This window comes from Suillus fuscotomentosus, assembly GCF_016647785.1.
Source record: "Suillus fuscotomentosus strain FC203 chromosome Unknown F5891scaffold_115, whole genome shotgun sequence".
Classification (NCBI taxonomy): domain Eukaryota; kingdom Fungi; phylum Basidiomycota; class Agaricomycetes; order Boletales; family Suillaceae; genus Suillus; species Suillus fuscotomentosus.
In genome coordinates, this window is record NW_024539627.1 from 95,861 (window position 1) to 115,017 (window position 19,157).

Below are 19,157 nucleotides of genomic sequence, written 5' to 3' on the forward strand. Positions count from 1 at the left end.
TCAGGTGCCCGACGAAGGCCCTACCGAGAGCCGAAACCACACGAGGCTTCGGACAGCGGAAAACACGCACAAATCAAGTGCATTATCGTGAGTAGTATCCGACATAGGGCCCCGCCCCAACGGACAAGAAACAAGACCATTTTCACAAACAAATCGTTCAAATTTTGTTCATCGGCCACATGTCGGTCATAGTCTCAAAACCAACGGTCTTAAACTGGACAAATGGAACCAAGACCGCATGACAGTGTGCAGTTCAAACGAGAGAACAGCCCGACAGCAGTATGATGTCGGCGCATCTACTGATCAACATGATCCTCAGTAGGATTTAGTGGCAGGAGAGATAAATGGTATTGCTCCTCAAGAACGATAGCGTGTATTGTAACTATAGGGACAAATAACTGAGATGCTAGAAATAGACTGAACAGAAAGACTCACTGTAGTATTAACCCTAGCGTCTACTTGAGCTTGGAGAACAATTTTGGTGCAGCACAAGCCTAAGTAAAACGTTAAGCAAGAACCCTCAAGGGTGAAGACAGAATATACATACATCGGCGCAGTGCATCAGGCTGTATATCACGCCGTTAATGAGGATGCCAAGGAGAGGAGAAAAGACGACTTACTGGACTATAGATGAAGTAGTCAGAATAGGAAAAATCAATATGAATGTCATGTATATAACATAAGTGACCTACATCTATAATCACAGTATATGAGCGTTATGCAGGTATCAATATTCAAATACCAACTCACAGTTCTTCCACGCAGTCCTCGCCTTTAAAGCCTTGTCCAGATTGGACTTTCTCCTGGCAGTGTTCGAAATGTCTCGTTAAAGAAGCGCACGCTGCTGAGTTTTTGCACTCCTCTATAATGACAGGGTGGATCTACAAACAGGAATAACATCAACAGGAGGAGACGATATTTGTATCTGGAATGGAGACATACGTCCTCAGCTTCCACTTCCTCTTCCTCAGACTCTTTCGATGGTTCCCCCACCTCAGCAACTTCCTCCTCCTTGTTTTCGCTTTCTGGTTGCTTCTCCTCCGGTGCGTCACCGTGCACGGTGTTGAAGAAAGACGAGAAAAACGATGTCACAGACATGGACGCGACCGACTTTACAGTTAGGCTTTGCACGAAAGAGTAACTTCGCGAATTTCCGGGTTGAGGCCTTAAGGCGCCGCTTCAACCAATCCACGCGGCTATGTCCGAGAACCCGATCGATGATCATGAACACCGACTCTGCTAGTCAAATTCTAGTACCTAGTTGCTCCCTTGCACTTCAGAAGTCATACAAGTATGAATCAAGTCATGCAAGTCCTCGATCTACAAGTTGCAACATTCTAGGATCTATAATGTTTCTGAGGCTGTTGTTGAAATCCGTCATTAATTCCGACTACTTGATGGTTTAGGGCGCCTAGTACAACTCGGTCAACACCTATTTCCACCTTGAACTTCTGAAGCTTCAGTAGTCATCTTGGTTCATATCAAAACTGTGCACTTATTGCGGTGGTCACTAGAAGCTTGAAGTATAGGAAATATAATCTTCAGGATCTGACGCATCGTGGTACTGGCCACCTCGGATGCTGGTTGACGCAGTGACAGTGAGTGCCTGGGCCTTCCTGTCTTTATTTCATTCGTGCTGATAGGCTTTAATTTCACTTCTTAGTACTATTCATAACTCCGTTCCATGTGGTAGGCTTACATAGGCCGCGGATACACATCCTTTCAGGTGAAACAAAAATAGTCTTATCGACGATATGGAAAAACTGATTGCAATGTGCCACACATACAACTTGCCAAGACACTTTCTTTGACAATGACATCCACAAGGATGGGGAAGCACCTGACTTTTGAAAATCTCATGCCGGATAAGAGTTTTCATAAAAGCTCGGATCAGCATGATCCAACGTCGTCTCTGCGCGACATGATTTCCAACGCCATCCACCAGAGTGGCATTTCCAACCCTGATGACCCCACTTCTCCAGAAATGAAGGAGAAGTATTCCACATCAATATCCACTGTCGAACGCAACTCTCAGGATGATGATAGTGGAGAGTTGGTGTCTGGTGGACGTTTCATTAATACAGACGATCCTTTCCCCATCGATCCAGACTCTCCTGTGGAAGAGAGACAGTTGACCATCAGGGCTCTCCTCGTCGGCTGCCTACTCGGGGCAGTTATTTCCGCAAGCAACGTTTATTTAGGTTTGAAGGTCTATAAACATCCTTTGGGAAACTTTGAATTCTGAAGCTGAAGCTGTATGTAGACAGGGTGGACCTTCGGCGCATCATTATTTGGATCCATATTCGGTTTGGTTGTTCATATGACACGGCGCGAGTGTCACTTACTGTTGATTTGCAGGTTTTGCTATCCTCAAGCCCTTTTCTACCGCAGCACCGAGCTGGCTTGGGGGCGGCTATTTTGGTCCCAAGGAAAATAACGTGTGCCAATCTGCAGCGTCTGCTGCTGGTAGTCTTGGATTGCTTTTTACCTCTGGCTTTCCTGCTGCATACCAGCTTGGTCTTCTCAGTGCAAGTCCTCGAGATGATATTGGTCGGCTATTCACGTTTACTATCTGCTGCGCTTTCTTTGGTCTCGCATTTTCCATCCCGCTCCGGAAGTTCTATATTTTGAAGCTAAAGCTCGTGTTTCCTTCCGGTGTTGCCGCAGCGTACACGATTCGCTCGCTCCACGTGGGCAAAAACGCTGCAACAGACGCTAAGAAAAAGACAAAGGCACTATTGATTTCTTTCTGTTTTGCGATCACTTTACGCGTCGTCAGCGAATACGCTCCTGGGCTTCTTTGGGACTGGCATATATTTTATGCGCTCAACCGAGTAGGGTGGGAATCCATCATTGCCGCAGAAAGTTGGGTCAGTCTGTGCTGTTGCACGAGATATACTTGTCTTCTAAAGTTCAGTAGGGGTGGATTTGGGAATGGACACCAGCGTTCATTGGTGCAGGGATGCTCACAGGAATCAATTCATCATACAGCTTCTTGAGCGGTGTGAGTCCGTGTTATGTTCTGCATGCCTATCCTATATAACGCCTGCAGAGCTTCCTTGCATGGGCTATCATCGGACCTGTTATAGTTCACACGGGCAAGGTATGCGTAGAACCTCTCACTCACCGGACTATCTGACAGGATCACAGGCCTTCGGTATTCCGGCAGCTACATCCATCCCTGGGCAGATGAATTATGCATCCATGTGCGTGATCTTCATCCTTGTTCAAGTTCATCTCGGTTGAACCAGTTATCTGGAGGTCTCTGTCTGATCCTATTAATCACCCGTCGCCGCGATACTGGTTGGTAAGAGACTGTCTTCTCAAAACTGTAGATCCAATCCATCCATCCTGTATAGGTCTGGCCCGGTACACTCATGCTACTTTGCACGAGTTTCACTGAAGTTGCCTGCAACTGGAAGTCCATCTATTCAGCCGCGCGTTTTGCGATAGGTGCACTCTCGGAACGTTTCAGCGGACACACCTACGAAAAGAACAACGAAGAAGAGATCGTGGATCCTGTACCACCTGAAGACCGGGTTCCATTCTGGCTCTGGGGCGGTGTGCTCGTTGCTAGCATCGTGATCACATGTTCTGTCATGGGTGTTCAGTATGGCCAGAACGTTGGTATCACAATTCTAGGTGAGACACGACTCCTTCATGATGACTGGTGTTTGAACGTCAGAATTTAGCCATTGTCTTCGCATTCCTGTTTAGTTTCATTGGATGCGAGAGTGCTGGCCGCACAAATATTAATCCTGTGACATCCATTGGTGAGTGCATCTGGGAACCTGTGATTCTATACTGACATGTATCTCAAAAGGTAATGCTTCTCAACTAATTTTTGGTGGTATTGGCAAAGGGCAAGGATACTCGGTCCAGAGAGGCGAGCTCTTGAATTCGTTATCGGGAATGCTTGCTTTAGGTATGTATCATGCTTCTGTGAACCACTGCTTCTCACACATCATTCCTAGGTGCTGCCGAGCAAGGTCCGTAGACCATACTTTGAGCCGCTGACAAATACTCATTTGTCGCATAGCCGCTGATATGATCAGCGATCTCAAAGCGACTCATCTTCTCAGAGCGTCCCCCAAAGCTGTCTTTTGCGGTCAGCTGACTGGCGCCGTCGTGTCCATTTTCATGGCCGCTGGTGTCTACATCGTTTTCTCGACTGCATATCCATGCATCAATGATCTCACCTACACTACTTGCAGTTTCCCGACACCTGATGTACAATCTTGGAGGGTGAGTTTTTATTCATGGAACTGTACCTTTAATCACATGCTGACCAATTCAACAGGCAGTTGGGGTTGCGGTTTCATCATCGACCCTTCCCATCCCACCATCGTCAGGGTATACAGCAATAGGATTGGGCATCGCGGCTGTGATTTCGGTTGTTATGAAGCATACTGTTGTCCCGCCGAAATATCATATTTGGGTTCCGTAAGTTTCTCGGTATCTTACCTCAAAACGAAGCCTTATAAATTGGACATTCAGGAACTTTAATGCCATCGGTATCGGTTTTATCATGAGTGAGGAACACTTTGACTCGGTCATTGAATACTTCTAACGCTATCATCAAAGATGTATGCACCTATCCCTTGGCTATGTTCTTCGGCTCGACAATCGCTTTCTTCTGGCGTAGAATGTAAGTATCTCTCCCGACTGCATTTTGATAAGTTCACAGGCTTTCCAGGTTCTTCAGCCACTATGAGATGTACTGCTTCGCTGTAGCTGCCGGGTTCATTGCTGGGGAGGGCTTGGGTGGTATTGTGAATGCAGTGTTGACAATTACGGGAGTTTCTGGTGCTGTGTACGGAACGACAGTTGGTTGTCCGGGGGGGCTATATTGCGGTTAAGCACCAGTTCTCCTATCGCTCGGTGGCGTTGTACTAATATGTAATTTTGATACTGGGTTGTGAATTTGACGAATATTCATTCACTACGTTATTTCTTAGACGGGGTTCATCTCATTTCACTTGTTGTTAGTGTTATATTTCAATCGCAAGCTCAGCGCTTTTGGCTGTCAGAACTATCTTGGACCACCGCAGCAGGTGAGCATGTGCACTTTTTGATCTCCTGCTGTCAATCAGATGCCACGGGAAAGAAATAAACAGATGGGCTTCCGCAGGATTCTACAGCTGACTTTCCTTGATCCAATTATACTGCTTATCACCGAAGTGCCTCTCACTGATAAGCCTTACCTCATGCCTCGTACGTCGGCATGGACGAGTCGAGGATAGTATATATATGCCGCCTTTGTGAGCAATGGTAACCTCAAGTCCCAGTCTGCCTAGTGGTTCAAGTATGGCGACTGCAGCTCCTCAAGACCAGGATCAAATAGCCTATGTACACTCCGTATCTTCTTACTCGGAGGAGAAGAAGGCCATCACCGCAGAAATTAAATCCGTGTCTGGTGACTCTGAAGAGTCAGAGCCGCATGTGCAATTCATAAACACAGATGATCCATTTCCGGAGCTTCCGGATGCCCCTGTTGAGGAACAACAGCTAACTGTTCGAGCTGTACTAGTCGGCTGCATTTTGGGGGGCATCATCGCAGCCAGCAACATCTACCTGGGTCTCAAAGTCAGTTATCCTTTTGATATGTTAATACATGCACTCATCCTTTCATGCAGACGGGGTGGACATTTGGCGCAGTCATTGTTCGGCTCGATCATAGGCTTCGCGATCTTGAAACCACTCTCAAGAAGTGCACCGACGTTTCTTGGCGGGGGCTATTTTGGGCCTAAAGAGAACAATGTTTGTCAATCTGCCGCCACGTCAGCGGGAAGCCTCGGGTTGCTCTTCACCTCGGGTTTCCCTGCCGCATACCAACTTGGGCTACTGAGCGCTAATCCCAAAGACGACTTTGCCAGACTAATCACTTTCACAATTTGTTGTGCCTTCTTTGGTTTGAGCTTCACTCAACCGCTGAGGAAGTTTTATATTTTGAAGTTGAAGCTCGTATTTCCTTCCGGCGTGGCTGCTGCGTACACGATTCAATCTTTGCATGCAGGCAAGAACGCAGAAGTGACAGCAAAGAAGAAAACCAAGGCGCTGTTCTTCTCCTTCCTCTTTGCCATTTCTTTACGGGTGGTCAGCGAGTATGCTCCAGGATTGCTTTGGGATTGGCACATTTTCTACGCTCTGAATCGAATCGGGTGGAGTTCAGTGATCGCCGCTGAGAGCTGGGTGAGCATTTTACCCGTCATTAGGAATATTTGTCTGATTATCAGCCGAAAGGGATGGATTTGGGAGTGGACACCCGCGTTCATTGGTGCAGGGATGCTCACGGGTATCAATGCCTCGTATAGTTTCATCGGTGGAGTATGTGTTATTACTATGACTGCATACGCCGCTGACACGATAGCATATTCAGAGTTTCCTCGCTTGGGCTGTTTTGGGTCCCATTATTGTCGCCAGAGGAATAGTCAGTGCAAGACTCTTCATATGTCGTTACATACTGACCACTTATTGAACCACCCATGACAGGCTTTCGGGACCTCTGCAGACCCATCTATACCTGGATACATGAATTATATGGGAATGTGGGTCGTCTGTTATTCCCTCCGTATGAAAATCTCACTATTAGCAGGACTCTTCAAGATCCGATCAACGATCCATCTCCGAGATACTGGCTGCTCTGGCCTGGCACATTAATGCTTATCTGCGCAAGTTTCGCAGAAGTAGCATGCAATTGGAGGTCTTTGTATGCCGCATTGCGCTCCGCTTTCGGAATGATCCTGCAACGGTTTTCAAAAAACGGTGTAGTAGACGAAATTGTGGATACTGTACCCGAGCATGAACGCGTGCCTTTCTGGGCTTGGGGTTCTGTGCTTGTTCTCAGTACGATCGTTACATGTGTCGTAATGGGCGTTCAGTTTGGACAGAACGTCGGTATTACTCTCCTCGGTGCGTCATCGACGTGTTAGATCGATTATGAGGAGAAGCTGATACTTCCCTTGCATCATGCAGCGATTGTGTTCTCTTTTCTGTTCAGTTTCATTGGTTGTGAAAGCTCTGGCCGGACAAATATCAATCCCGTCACATCGATCGGTAACTTTGTCAAATTGTCGATTAGTTTACGGACGCTAACATTACTGACAGGTAATGCCTCGCAGCTCATTTTCGGAGGATTAGGAAGGGGTCGGAACTACAGCGTCCAACGAGGCGAGCTCCTGAACTTGCTTTCTGGAATGTTGACGCTAGGTAAGCAAATCAATCGTTAGGCATGACGGGTGCTAGAATATCGTGAATCAAATAGGTGCCGCGGAACAAGGTATTTCAGTTTTATTATCAAAAACTTTGAAAATTTGTCGACGTGCGATTTAGCCGGGGATATGATTGGCGATCTCAAAACGACACACCTCCTCCGCGCGTCCCCGAGGGCTGTTTACGTAGCTCAACTCTGTGGAGCTGTAGTATCAATTTTCATGGCTGCTGGTCTCTACGTCGTGTTTTCCACTGCTTACCCGTGCATCAACGATTTGAGCTACACAACGTGCGCTTTCCCCGCGCCTGATGTACAGTCATGGCGTGCAGTGGCCGTTGCTGTGTCTTCGAGCACGTTGCCCATTCCACCGTCTTCTGGATATGCTGCCATTGCACTTGGATTGGTAGCCGTCTTATCTGTCGTGGCGAAGTATACTGTGGTTCCTCCGAAATATCATGACTTCATACCGTGAGCGATTTGCCATTGTGCTTCTGCTTTATCTCACGTAGAAACGAAGCAACTTCAATGCTATTGGAATTGGGTTCATAATGAGTATGTGATCTGTATCCCAGTGATTGGCCGTCTTGCTTACTTTGCAGACGTCTGCACGTACCCTATGGCAATGTTTACTGGCTCGACTATTGCATTTTTCTGGAGGAGAATGTGCGTCTGATGATTTCTTTAGATACTTTAATTGCTTCGTCTGACATCTCGTATAGGTTCTTCAACAACTACCAGATGTATTGTTTCGCTGTGGCAGCGGGTTTTATTGCAGGAGAAGGTATTGGTGGTATCGTGAACGCAGTTTTCACGATTTCGGGCGTTTCTGGTGCAACATACGGGACATCTGTCGGGTGCCCTGGCATGATTTATTGCGGATAGATGTTATGTAGGACTAGAGTCTAGACGGACATTGTTTTGTTTGTCAGCATGTAATATTATAAGAACGTCCGGCTGGAGTCGAATACGTCACGAGAAAATACATCTTAGACCTGGGATTGCCGAAGATCAGGAGTTCATATGCTTACCGGGACACAGCTTTTATGCTTGAAGCTAGAGTTTTATATATGTTCGTCGCAAGTTGCGTTAACGGCAAGGTTTCGAGCTGCAGAAATATGAATGGGCAGTACTTATCATGATGCGTTCCAGATAATTCATTCGGAAGATCACCGACGAGCTCCTGTTCGTTTGGTATCTGTATCGTATATGAAGGACAGTTAAAAATACATCAGAGGGAGTAGGTGAAGCACGTCAACAAGAATCCGTCGAGAGATCTAGATGTAAAAGGCATATGACTTGTGAAGGATGAGAAAATCTAATGAAAACCGTCCGTATATTCAGGAGAGAGACAACCAATAAAGAGCCAGAAGTGAGCCCAGAGTCCAGCCTTTCTTATCGTTATATCTGGGCGTGTCGTGACTACGACGGCAGCCTGTGGTTGTGAAGATAGCTGGGTGGTGACATTGGGCTTTGGAGGTCGTGAGCTACTTGCAGTAGGGTTCTTCGGGGGAAGTGCTAGTTTTTTCCGAATCTCCCTCGCGCAAGCATTTCGCAAAAGATCATACAGGTCTTTTTGGGGAAGCCATGTTGTGAAAGCTGATGTTCGTTCGTCGTCGTTTATATGCTGCGCTGATACGAATTTGCCGGTCCTGTGTATGCTGAAGCGCTGACCGATCGAGCCGGACTCTCGGATTGCTCTAGAATTCCTATCGAGTGCAGTGCCATGTCAGCGCTAGCTTTCATGCCTATGACATCATCATTGCACAGGTTGAACGGCACCAATATCATGATTGATATAGATCGGCGGTGTCTGATGCTTCCCACCAACTCGTAGTCTTGGTCAGTTAGATGCTTAGTCGTCTCAATCACATCCGTACCGCCTTGTTTTCTTTCGCCAGGCCTACAATGTCACACGCAGTTGATACGTCTCATTATCGTGCCGCATTGTCTTCAGGCAAGTATTGTTCCTTTGAATGCGTGGATTCAACCATGAATCTTGATTGATACAGGTGCTCAAAGCGAGATTGCCACATTCGCTGCGGGGTGTTTTTGGGGTGTCGAACACATATTCCTGAAAGAGTATCCTCCTTCGCAGAATAAGGGCATCCTCAAGACGAGCGTCGGATACACCGGTGGGCTGGAGAAAGCTCAGAACCCGACATACAGAGAAGTGTGCACTGGGACAACCGATCATGCTGAGGCCTTGAGAATCGAATTTGATCCTTCCATAATCCAGTACGGAGAGCTCGTCGGTGAGTTGCAGTTCTAGTTCTATCAAATCAGTCTTATCTGCTGCCAGAGTTTTTCTACCGCACCCATGACCCGACCACACCGAATAGGCAGGGCGGTGACGTGGGCACTCGTATGATTGTTCCCTTGACATCATGTTCAATATGCTAATTGTCGAATCAGAGTATCGCTCTGTAATTTTCACACATTCACCTGAACAGAGCAAGATAGCGGAGGACGTCACGCGGAAGGTACAAGAGGAACATTTCAAGGGCCAAACGATTGCGACAGAAATTAAAGAAGCTGGGCAGTGGTATGATGCCGAGGAGTATCATCAGCTATATTTGTTCAAGGAACCGAATGGCTACCAGTGCCCAACACACAAGAAGCACTGGTAGATGGATGAGATTGTTAACAGTGTAACTGAGTATCAGAATTGATGAATGTACAGTAAATACCAACTGAAGTCGTGAACCAGTTATCAGGAATCAGGATGACCCACAGTGACAATCAAAAGCCGCCATCAGAGTTGTGGAGGCCCGTCCCTTTACAAATGTAACAAGGAGAGTGGTGCCGAACGGGCGATGTCATTGCGATCCCTGTATAGGGTCCGACTCAACTCTCTGCACCGTCATTTCTCGTCATTGGCGTTTTTGATTGTGGAAGGATGAAAATCAAAATGTTTTCGTCACGAATGTTATAAGGCGAAGGCGTGGGAAATAATTCGTGGGAATATAGCTTCTATTTTGGACTCATGCACTAGAAGAATGACCTGCAGCAACTTTCATTTGCGATCATCGTATCTCGCAGTATTATTCCGTACCATGGGGCGTGAAGCTCGAAGCTACGTAGCTGAGTTCGACAACGGAATCGTGAATCCGTCTGCGGCCCATCATACTCGACTCTATCAGCGACAGATGATTACCTAATTATCCTACTTCCCACTGCAGTCACCCAGTAACCACTGCCCACGCACTCAGGTTGGTTGATCACCCACAAGATCGAGGTTTTCTAATCGATGCCAGCTACTCATCGAGTCCCCGAGGGTAGCCCAGTTGCTGCATTTCTATCCGAATATGCTTCTGACACTGAGGTATTCGTTAGCCATCTTGACACCACTGAGGTGTCAAGCCGAAAGTAAGTCGCACCATAGGGCTTGAAGACGAGAAGACTTGATAAACTTTCCATCGCAGGAGACACTTCCTCCTCATGCTAGGTGCCAATCTTGCATGGTCTTTTCTAATTGGCAAACGCATATACGGCGCTCTCTACCGCTACGGCGTCCTGTTTATCCTTGGGAAAATATCACCAATATTCAAGGCCCCTCCTCCTGCGGTGAACTGGCCATTAGCAGGTCAACTGTGCCTTGACATGTTTATGCTGTCCGTGTTGCTGCCCTTGATCAACAACTTCATCTCCATCATAAAGCTACGATACCGTCATGGGTTCCCAAAATCTGAAATCGTCTTCCGAAAACCTAGTTCAGCGACCGTTGCAAATATTCTTTCCCAATCTCTGGAAAAAAGGGATTCATACCTGAAGGACCTTCTGCGTCGTGCCGTCGATCCCGATGAATTCAACCAGCCAACTTGGGGTATGCCTTGGGATGAGTGGACCATAGACTTCCGGGCGATGGGGGTTGCGGACGAGGCGGAGAAGAAGGGTTTGATCTCTAGAGATGCATGGGAGCTAAGCGTATGGATGAAGATGAAGGAAGGCTGGACCGTAATTGAGCACGGGAAAGTCAGTAACCCCTTGAGCCAAGCTGGTATGATGGAAAAGCTTCAAGTACGTGAAGTAGCGTCTTATGTTGCACAAACTTATGATGGCTTTAGCGCAAACTCACTGCCATGGGCAAGAGGCATGTGTTTACTCAGATGATGGAAGTCATCCAGGTCAAGACCGTCGCGAAAGATGGAACTCCGATGCCTGTCACTGAGGAAGTGGACACAATTATTGCAGACATCTTTCGCCGGAATGAGGTGGATTTTGCGCAGTTGACAAGCGAATTGGCTACAGAATCTCCCCGTTTCGCAGCCAACTCGTCAAAGAAGACGAAGTAGACATGCCATATTCTAAATATTTAGAACGTGAGTCTGCTGTGCTCAGCGAACTAGCTGGATGTCATTGAATACCCGTGTAGGTTACGGGTACTATATCTGAATTACCACGACAAGTAAAAATATCTTTGTTTCTTCGCTTATCACAGGATGTTCGTATCGATCAAGTGGCGCTCTCCTGAGCACGTTGGTATTGTGTCACCTGGTCTAGGTTATTACCATCCGTGAAGCGATATGAAGAAATGTACATTGGTCCATTGTATCAACAAGACTGCAGGGACACGTCAAGATTAAATGTCCCTATCCTCAACGTGACAGGCGATAAGTTGCTTCACCTATAACCCGCCTGTCAGCAACCACAAGAGATACAGGTCAGATTTAAAGCTATCCAACCGCTAGTAGCCTATTGACTAGCGTCAATATCTTTGTTTGGGGCATTGCGTTTACCTGTCACACAGCCTTGGCCTGTTCGTAGCGCGTTTTATCCTAGGTATGTGCGAGGGGTCCACCACAGCTGGTTTTATGACTGCCGGCTCGATGTTCTGCAATCGTGGTTTCATCGCGTCTCTGCTCTTGATACATTTGAACCACGCGGTGCTGAGCGCAGATTATATCTGGTCTTATCAGTCCCGGTTCACTGCGTATCTCAGGATTTGCGCCATGGGAAAGTATGGTAAAGCTAGATCCGATTCGCCAGCGACACTAACAATCATATTGAGGCTCATGACGTTCGAGTCCTATCAGACTGGTGCAGAAAAAACGTCTCAAGAAGGATCAGTGCGTGCGCCATTCCTTGACGCTCATCCCCCTTCAACACCACTTTAACAGAATGATAGAAGCTTTGAACGATAGAAAGACATGGATCTTTGCTCTCTTTTCTGCGCTCGATCAGAACTTCAGTTATTGAACTCGCTCAGCAATCAACGGAAAATCATCGTGACTCGCATCAGCACCCTGCAAACAACCTTGTTGATGGTTTCATGGAAGTTGGACTGACATGATTGTCTCCCTTATTCTAAATAGTCGTACATACGTCTGCGCAGTGGACTTCATCCCGGCTTTGGTTGGGGTACTCTGAGTTCTTGCCATGGAGCAATCAGATCGCCTTGCTTTGCCATCTGGCTTGTGGATATCGGGATTACTGTATCCATCCTATCTCTGACCTGGGTTGACCAAGGAGAGTTAGTCACAGACAAGTTGCACTCAATTAGTCGAGCCGATAACCGTAGTCCGCACGGTGAGAACAGTACTGAATAGCTTGTCTGATGCAGTATGATTGCAGAGATGGTACACGCGGCTCGTTGTACATTCGTTACGCAATATAATACTCTATACTCATAGTTGATACCACGAAATGAAGAAGCAAAGAAATAAAAATAAAAAGTCACAGGAAGGCGCGATACAAACCACGCCGCAAAAAGCAATAATGATCAGGATCAAGCAGAAAAATATAATATCATGAAAGGAAAGAGTGGCCTACAAAAACAGAGGGAGAATAAGGTTCCTTATTCGGTATTCAACGGTTGGTGTTATCGACCCCAACCACTGCTACCCGTACGTCCCCGCGGTCGTGGCGCCCACCCGCGCTCTCGTTCCCAATCAAGACGATCACGGTCATGACGATCACGATCAGCAGACGGTCCACGAGGAATGTATTGCGAACCGCTGTACACGCGGCTACTAGGAGAAGAATATGTTGGTGGATGGGATGATTGACTAACTCTCAGTGCCCGTGGCCCACTGGGTAAGGGGCGCGGAGGGCCGTTCGAGGAAGGAGTGTTGGATGAGGGTGCTCTTGTCGGTGGAGGTGGGCCACGCCAGGAAGATGACGGGGTGGGTGTGGATGTGGTATGGGTAAAATTAGGAGACAAGGGATGTGAGGTCTGAAACGAGCGGGGCTGGGTTGGAGGTGTGTAAGATCGAGGGAAGAAATGCGACGACTTTGGAGGAGAGGCGCTTGTGATTTCTCCATCTTCGTGAGAGGGTCTAAGAGAATAGGAAGCCGGAGCGGAAGGGGGTAGGGGTGACGAAAAAGTTTTGGGTGATGACGATTGTTTTTCAGTACCCTTGATCTGCTGGTGCAATGGAGGTGGAGGCGGGTCCGGCGCAAATGGTGATGTCCTATCATAGGCACCCACAAGTCCATTGGGTATAGAAGTCTCCGATATCTCGACCTTGGTCACAAGAGAAGTGGGATCTGCAAGTTGGCCGTTGGGATGAGCATTATCCATGCTACGAACAGATCTCAGGGATGCGACGGGAGACCTCGGCGGGTATGGAGTAGCGCCTCGTGGTTCGGATTCACAACGCCGCTGACTCTCAGCAGGTGAATCTTCCAGCACGCAGTCCACTACGTTCTGCAAGGTGAAAGAAGCGTCAGGTTCGTCCTTCACCCTCTCAACAGCCTGCCCCACGTCATTATCACCATCCATCTCCACATCCCGCACCTCTCTTATATCTGACATGGTCACTTCCAAATCACGCTCATGGTCTGTGCCCTCAGAATCCCTCCCCAGCCGCTCATCTGCACCATCATCATCCACATGTATCCCTTCGTCCCCGCTCTCCTCTAGTAACCCCATGCTCAACCCACCAGGCGACTCACATTCCCGCTCCTTCGCCATTTCTTCCCGTTGCTTCTTCTTGCGCAAAGCAAAGTCCTTTAGGGACATCTTCACCTTTGGAGGAGGCAGCGGTGACTGTTCGCGTGCGGGTGGCGTGGGTTCATATGCTGGTGGACTGAGTTCGTGTGTTGCTGGCGTGGATTCGTGTATAGGTAGTGCGGGTTCGCATGACGGAGGTGGTGAATCAGAATCATGGAGGGATGGCGTTGACTCGCATATCGACGGTACCAGTGTAGTTGAATCGCGCATAATTGTTGATATAGAAACACCTGTTTGTGGCGCTTCATCTGGTGGGACTATTTTGACCTCAAGAGAAGTTCCGTCATGTACAGGGCTCCTATCTGGCTGTAGTACGGCCTCTGCTGCTGAACCAGCTGTTTTGTCATCTTCCAACACAGGTGGAGGAGTATGTGAATAAATAGGAGGTGTCGCTTGCCTCCCTGAATTAAGCGGAGTATGTTGAGTAGTCTTCAAGCACGGTTGCCCATGTAACACCTCCGGGGATGCAAACCGCACACGATGGGGTGAAGAAGCGCTGGACATCGATGGATTGGACGGTTGTGGATAGACTGTGACTTGCGCGCTCAATGCGTCTGAAGGACTCTTGCTATTGGATGACTGGGGTGGCGGAGGGGATGACATTGGCATAGGACGCCTAGACGAGTTTGTCAGAGGCACTCCAAAGAGGGAAGGTGACCCGGAGCGCATATCAGGCAGAACGGGTGACAGAAGAGATAATTTTGAGAAGGTTGCTGAAGGCGAGACGGATGCGAATGCGACGGAGGAAATGGTGGTGGGATCGAGAGCTGCCGGCATTGGTGGTGGTGGCATTTGACGAATGTCTATGGAGAGAGGGTCAGCTAACATGCGGCACACAGGAAAAGCGATGTGAAAATCCATAAGCAACAAAATTGTGCAAAGCAGAAGTAAAGCTTACCAGAGAACGTATCGTTCACATCGATATCCATTCCATCTACAGTGCTCTCGGGGGATGGTGAAGGGCTGTCTCCAGATGTTGGTGCTGGACTGTCCGCTGAGAGTGATGTCGGGCTTCTCCAGTCTGTCGTAGACACCGGAGCAGGTGGACTATGTCCACTCAACACTGGTGAACTATGTACATGCACTCCCAATAGACTTTGACCATGCTGTCCATGCGAACCAGATGGACTCTGTGCGTTGATAGAAACAAAATTTCTCTTATTCCTCGAAGAGGCACGCTCATCACGATCATGTGACACGGACACAGACACAGTATGCATCCACCTCTTACGCATCCTTGGTGGAATATTCTCCTCGTTGACGTCCATCGAGTCGGGAGTAGGGCCTGCACAGATAAATGAAATACTGAGAGTGAGCAAGTCTGGGTTAAGGAGTAAAGAAGGGGGGTATAGTGGATGGGCACACGCTGAGGAAAGAAAATTACGCGCTGCAGAGAGGACACACCAAAAGCTAAAATACAGCAGAACACACTCACCGTCGCCTTCCACGTCCACATCTGCATCCACGTCTGTCTCCTCTGGAGCACGCCGCTTGCCCTTCCTATCGCTTGTCCTCGTGCAATTCAAAGTTCGTGACTGACTCGAGGTGGAAATCGTAGGGCGCCAATTCGATGGTCCTCCATTGGGTCCCAAGCCCGAGGACTCGGCGGGAGTATTGAAACTTGAAGGCCATGCGTCGGGTCCTGCGCTCGATGATCTACCACTCGACCTAACATCAAATCTCCCACTCAACTCAGCACCAAACTTCTCAGTCGACTCAGCGTCAAAACTGACCCCCGATCCCGACGGAATCATCTCCACGCCGCCAACGCCCCCGCCAAATGGCACCTTTTCCCGTGTCCTAAAGCCGCGTTTCGCGCCAATCAGTGGACCGAGGTCAATTTTCCGGGTGAATGCCGGTGATGATGGTGTGTTTCCATTCAAACCGTTTGTGTTGATATTGGCACCATTCCCGTTGGTACTAGTCGAGTTCGCGTTCATCTGGATTCCAAGACCCACCACAGTTCGCTCAGAATCATGTCCCCAATTCTCCTTGTCTGAGCTCGACCCATCCCCGGCATCCGCCTCTCCTGCCTGCCTCGCCCCATTCCCATTCATCATCCCGCCCGTACCATTCATAGGCTGCCCTGACGCACACGTGACACTAGATGCATCAAGCTCGCTGTCAACATACTGCGCCATGACATTCAAAACGCAGTCCCTTGCGCGGGCACCGCATGCACACGTTGTGAATGTGGAACTGAGCGCATGGAGAATTGAGGTCATTTGTGCACGGAGGTGAGTTAGGTGGTACGTCCTGTTCGTGCGAGTGAGTCAGTAAGGGATGTGGGATGATGAAAGAGAATGGGGAGTGGAGTGGGAGTGGGAGGTAAGAGGGTGAGGGGTAAACGTACGGAACGGTAAATGGTCCGGGATCAATTACAAAGAAACAAAAGATTGAAGGTTAAAAAGAAAGAACAGGATAAGAGAAAGACGCACGAATACAAATGTGGGCTCTCTATGAGCGCTGGAAGACTGTGCACTGCGTTTCCGTCGTCCCATTCCCAACCGAGAACGACTTCTTCGTTAGCTTTGAGGTCGCGCAGTGCGAATACGCCAAATGTTAGGGTTTCTTCATCCGAGTCTGTCTTGTCGTTCTTCTTCTTCTTCCCGCTTTCCCTCCTCTCTTTCTTCACGCTTTCTGTCCTCTCTTTCTCGGATGATTCCTTTGCCTTGGACTCATCCTTTGCCTTACGGCACAGTAAGGGCCTCAACACTGCATTTGGACGACACCCACTCCGGGCAAAGCGTCCCTCGTCACCAACAACTCTCGCATCGAGGGCGACGTCCAGCGGTGGACCCATGAGGTGCACGAATGGTTTCGGCATGCCAAGGTGGGCATACGCATTGAGCGGGTCGGCGAGGTAAGAAGCGCTCGGGGTGATAGCGCAGGTAAACGGGGCAATGTAGCTCGACGAAGGGACCGGCGTGGTTGTGTGGAGGCTGTAGGTGGGCGGGCGAACGAGGGGGTTGGTATGCAGCTGACTTGGGGATGGTGTAGGTGGAACTGAGTGGATTTGTGTGCGGTTGGGATGTATGGGTGGTGAGAGGGCGGTGATGCCCCGCCATGCCTGGGCTTGTCTGCGGAGTCTGGCATGGGCTTCTGTTGTAACGATGTCTTTAGTGATAGGGACGTAGGATAGAGACCACGGTTCGTCGATGTCGACCGGCTCATCTTCCCCCTGCTGTATTGGCGTCGGTGGTGGGTGCGGTGTTGACGGGGATATGATAGATGCTCTACGTTTCTTCTTTGTGTTTCCAGAGCCCTCGATGGCAGCAGCGCTGGCTCGTCGCCGTTGTACGGGCGACCCTGCTCTATCTCGTTTTTTGCCCTTGTCTCTATCTTTTTCCTTGTCTCTCTCCCTCTCCCTGACGTGCATCTCTGTAATACGTTGCTTCTGGAGGCGAACTGCACGGTCACGGTCAACAGGACGGGGATCGCAGTCCCAACAGCGCCACTCTTCTGGGACCTCTCCCTCGACAATATCAAAGCATGCTGCATGGCACCAACGAGAGCAGACGTCGCAGGCAATGCTGAAACCATCGTCAAAGAGAAAACCACATATGCAGCTGATAGCATCTGCGTCTGGAAGAGGTGGGCCAGCTGATAGCGCTGGTTGCGTTGGTGTTGTCGTTGGCGGTGGTCTTGGTGTCGGTATTTGTACTGGTTTTCTGATTTGAGGGATTGTGTTGTTGTTCAGAGGAGAGAGGCTGAGGAGACCGAGTGCAGCCTCCGTTGCATCGCTGTTCATCGACGTTCCCAATGTTTTTGGTCTCCTGCCAATTTGCCGCCGACCAAGTTCTTGTCCGACTCTTTCTCAATTCTACTCGATTGCACTCACCAGGAAACAGTAAACACAAATCAACATCTGATTCAGCAACTCGGCACTCCCCGCACGGTCCAACGGGAAGATGATGCACATCATTGACAGAGTACCTTCTAATCATCAATAAGGAGATGAGCACGAGTTGCAATCTTCACGAGCTATTGTAGTTTAGTGACGTTGTAAGAGCACTTGCGATTGGTCAATACCAGCTCAATTACATATTAGCCAGAATTCAGGCACCCGATATCGATTCAAGGGTGCAGAAGAGAGATGAATTCCTACGTATACTTGCCGATCTTACAACAGGCGAAGATAAAGTACGAGGTTGACCTGACAGCTTATAACGCCCAAATCTCGACCATTTACAGAGGGTAGGGACGATGGGAAGACAAAAATCCCGGAAAGTTGCGCAGACTGTCTTACTCTATCTTGAAGGGTCCGTTTTAGTCGCGTTCCGGAAGAAAGGTGAAGCGGTTTATAACCTCACCCTGCCGGAAGAACACCTTGTCTATGACCTGCTCTCGGAGCACCGATAATTCGAGAAGTTCGAGACTATCCAGCTTCGCTCTTGGCGATGGAATACGGCCCGCAGGCCCCGCACTAGCGACCATGGAATCAAAATGTTAGTGACACATGCCTTAGTAGAAGAATATGGGGAAAGATTCATTCCGGTAGTGGACGCCCATGTTTTAGGATGGCAGCAATTCCTCAAATCTCACTGATCTAAGTCCGAGTGGCTGAGCATGATCACTGTTCTCCATGAACCATCTGACACATTGATCGTCTTTGGTGTGGTGTATGAAATTTAATTAGTCGAAAGAATGTCTTTTGAGGATGTGCTGATACCTATCGTGCAAATTTTGAGACTGGCCCTCCAGGACTGCCACGTCGATAAGAAATAAAGTTACTCCATTCGACTTGGAAGTAATATAGCCAAACCTTGATGGTACTTTGGGCAGAACTGCCAGCAGCTAATTTTCCAGCGCCGGGGGGAACCTGGAAAAATAGTCTCCCTAGACAGACCTGTCGAAAGAAGATAGTCATTTCTTTGTATTAGTACTGTTGAGGGTGAAACCAGCATTTTGTCATAGTAGAACAAGGTCAGCCACGAGAAATCATTAAGTAGTTCAGTTGATGTCAACTCCTACAATGCGATGGTCAGCATG

General features: G+C 48.6%; 6 protein-coding genes across 6 annotated transcripts; 4 read left to right on the forward strand and 2 right to left on the reverse strand.

The window, feature by feature from the left end:
* Positions 1 to 91: 91 nt before the first annotated feature.
* Positions 92 to 1,129, reverse strand: F5891DRAFT_1068491 (Non-heme 11 kDa protein of cytochrome bc1 complex). The gene is made up of 7 exons (XM_041363193.1): positions 943 to 1,129; positions 751 to 881; positions 662 to 665; positions 632 to 633; positions 548 to 566; positions 436 to 494; positions 92 to 382 (listed from the first exon to the last, which is right to left on the reverse strand). The coding sequence occupies exons 1-6, from the start codon at positions 1,096 to 1,098 to the stop codon at positions 456 to 458; spliced, it is 351 nt and encodes a 116-aa protein (XP_041218439.1). The 5' UTR covers positions 1,099 to 1,129; the 3' UTR covers positions 92 to 382; positions 436 to 455.
* Positions 1,130 to 1,541: 412 nt separating this feature from the next.
* F5891DRAFT_72300 (OPT oligopeptide transporter) lies at positions 1,542 to 4,963 on the forward strand. The gene is made up of 18 exons (XM_041372965.1): positions 1,542 to 1,598; positions 1,664 to 1,726; positions 1,799 to 2,209; positions 2,264 to 2,306; positions 2,359 to 2,870; positions 2,921 to 3,004; positions 3,053 to 3,103; positions 3,151 to 3,206; positions 3,262 to 3,307; positions 3,360 to 3,642; positions 3,693 to 3,773; positions 3,824 to 3,925; positions 3,975 to 3,989; positions 4,040 to 4,245; positions 4,301 to 4,443; positions 4,498 to 4,532; positions 4,585 to 4,648; positions 4,697 to 4,963. The coding sequence occupies exons 3-18, from the start codon at positions 1,814 to 1,816 to the stop codon at positions 4,857 to 4,859; spliced, it is 2,280 nt and encodes a 759-aa protein (XP_041218440.1). The 5' UTR covers positions 1,542 to 1,598; positions 1,664 to 1,726; positions 1,799 to 1,813; the 3' UTR covers positions 4,860 to 4,963.
* Positions 4,964 to 5,307: 344 nt separating this feature from the next.
* On the forward strand, positions 5,308 to 8,095 carry F5891DRAFT_1209691 (OPT oligopeptide transporter protein-domain-containing protein; the record flags this gene model as incomplete). The annotated part of the gene is made up of 12 exons (XM_041369142.1): positions 5,308 to 6,192; positions 6,244 to 6,327; positions 6,380 to 6,430; positions 6,493 to 6,571; positions 6,607 to 6,912; positions 6,976 to 7,056; positions 7,108 to 7,209; positions 7,265 to 7,279; positions 7,333 to 7,681; positions 7,731 to 7,765; positions 7,813 to 7,876; positions 7,933 to 8,095. 12 exons carry the CDS (start codon positions 5,308 to 5,310, stop codon positions 8,093 to 8,095), a joined length of 2,214 nt encoding a protein of 737 aa, XP_041218441.1.
* Positions 8,096 to 8,933: 838 nt separating this feature from the next.
* On the forward strand, positions 8,934 to 10,098 carry F5891DRAFT_1068506 (peptide methionine sulfoxide reductase MsrA). The gene is made up of 4 exons (XM_041363194.1): positions 8,934 to 9,167; positions 9,223 to 9,465; positions 9,513 to 9,575; positions 9,626 to 10,098. Exons 1-4 carry the CDS (start codon positions 9,062 to 9,064, stop codon positions 9,838 to 9,840), a joined length of 627 nt encoding a protein of 208 aa, XP_041218442.1. The 5' UTR covers positions 8,934 to 9,061; the 3' UTR covers positions 9,841 to 10,098.
* Positions 10,099 to 10,271: 173 nt separating this feature from the next.
* Positions 10,272 to 11,853, forward strand: F5891DRAFT_1068510 (uncharacterized protein). Its single transcript, XM_041363195.1, has 4 exons — positions 10,272 to 10,579; positions 10,636 to 11,230; positions 11,278 to 11,532; positions 11,586 to 11,853. Exons 1-3 carry the CDS (start codon positions 10,461 to 10,463, stop codon positions 11,503 to 11,505), a joined length of 942 nt encoding a protein of 313 aa, XP_041218443.1. The 5' UTR covers positions 10,272 to 10,460; the 3' UTR covers positions 11,506 to 11,532; positions 11,586 to 11,853.
* Positions 11,854 to 12,735: 882 nt separating this feature from the next.
* F5891DRAFT_1068515 (uncharacterized protein) lies at positions 12,736 to 18,002 on the reverse strand. Its single transcript, XM_041363196.1, has 4 exons — positions 16,604 to 18,002; positions 15,601 to 16,421; positions 15,064 to 15,450; positions 12,736 to 14,986 (listed from the first exon to the last, which is right to left on the reverse strand). Exons 1-4 carry the CDS (start codon positions 17,914 to 17,916, stop codon positions 13,032 to 13,034), a joined length of 4,476 nt encoding a protein of 1,491 aa, XP_041218444.1. The 5' UTR covers positions 17,917 to 18,002; the 3' UTR covers positions 12,736 to 13,031.
* Between the last annotated feature and the right edge of the window lie 1,155 nt (positions 18,003 to 19,157).

Excerpts from the sequence above, each read along its gene's own strand:
- F5891DRAFT_1068491 (XM_041363193.1), bottom strand. The coding sequence starts at position 1,098 with ATGTCTGTGACATCGTTTTTCTCGTCTTTCTTCAACACCGTGCACGGT. Across the intron at positions 882-942 it reads AGGAAGTGGAAGCTGAGGAC|ATCCACCCTGTCATTATAGA; the intron begins GTATGTCTCCAT and ends TCCTGTTTGTAG.
- F5891DRAFT_1068510 (XM_041363195.1), top strand. The coding sequence starts at position 10,461 with ATGCCAGCTACTCATCGAGTCCCCGAGGGTAGCCCAGTTGCTGCATTT. Across the intron at positions 10,580-10,635 it reads ACTGAGGTGTCAAGCCGAAA|GAGACACTTCCTCCTCATGC; the intron begins GTAAGTCGCACC and ends TTTCCATCGCAG. Across the intron at positions 11,231-11,277 it reads GTATGATGGAAAAGCTTCAA|CGCAAACTCACTGCCATGGG; the intron begins GTACGTGAAGTA and ends TGATGGCTTTAG.
- F5891DRAFT_1068515 (XM_041363196.1), bottom strand. The coding sequence starts at position 17,916 with ATGAACAGCGATGCAACGGAGGCTGCACTCGGTCTCCTCAGCCTCTCT. Across the intron at positions 15,451-15,600 it reads TGTGGACGTGGAAGGCGACG|GCCCTACTCCCGACTCGATG; the intron begins GTGAGTGTGTTC and ends TTATCTGTGCAG. Across the intron at positions 14,987-15,063 it reads TGTGAACGATACGTTCTCTG|CTGACCCTCTCTCCATAGAC; the intron begins GTAAGCTTTACT and ends GCCGCATGTTAG.
- F5891DRAFT_1068506 (XM_041363194.1), top strand. The coding sequence starts at position 9,062 with ATGCTTAGTCGTCTCAATCACATCCGTACCGCCTTGTTTTCTTTCGCC. Across the intron at positions 9,168-9,222 it reads TCGTGCCGCATTGTCTTCAG|GTGCTCAAAGCGAGATTGCC; the intron begins GCAAGTATTGTT and ends TGATTGATACAG. Across the intron at positions 9,576-9,625 it reads GGGCGGTGACGTGGGCACTC|AGTATCGCTCTGTAATTTTC; the intron begins GTATGATTGTTC and ends TTGTCGAATCAG.
- F5891DRAFT_72300 (XM_041372965.1), top strand. The coding sequence starts at position 1,814 with ATGACATCCACAAGGATGGGGAAGCACCTGACTTTTGAAAATCTCATG. Across the intron at positions 2,210-2,263 it reads ACGTTTATTTAGGTTTGAAG|ACAGGGTGGACCTTCGGCGC; the intron begins GTCTATAAACAT and ends AGCTGTATGTAG. Across the intron at positions 3,308-3,359 it reads CGTCGCCGCGATACTGGTTG|GTCTGGCCCGGTACACTCAT; the intron begins GTAAGAGACTGT and ends CATCCTGTATAG.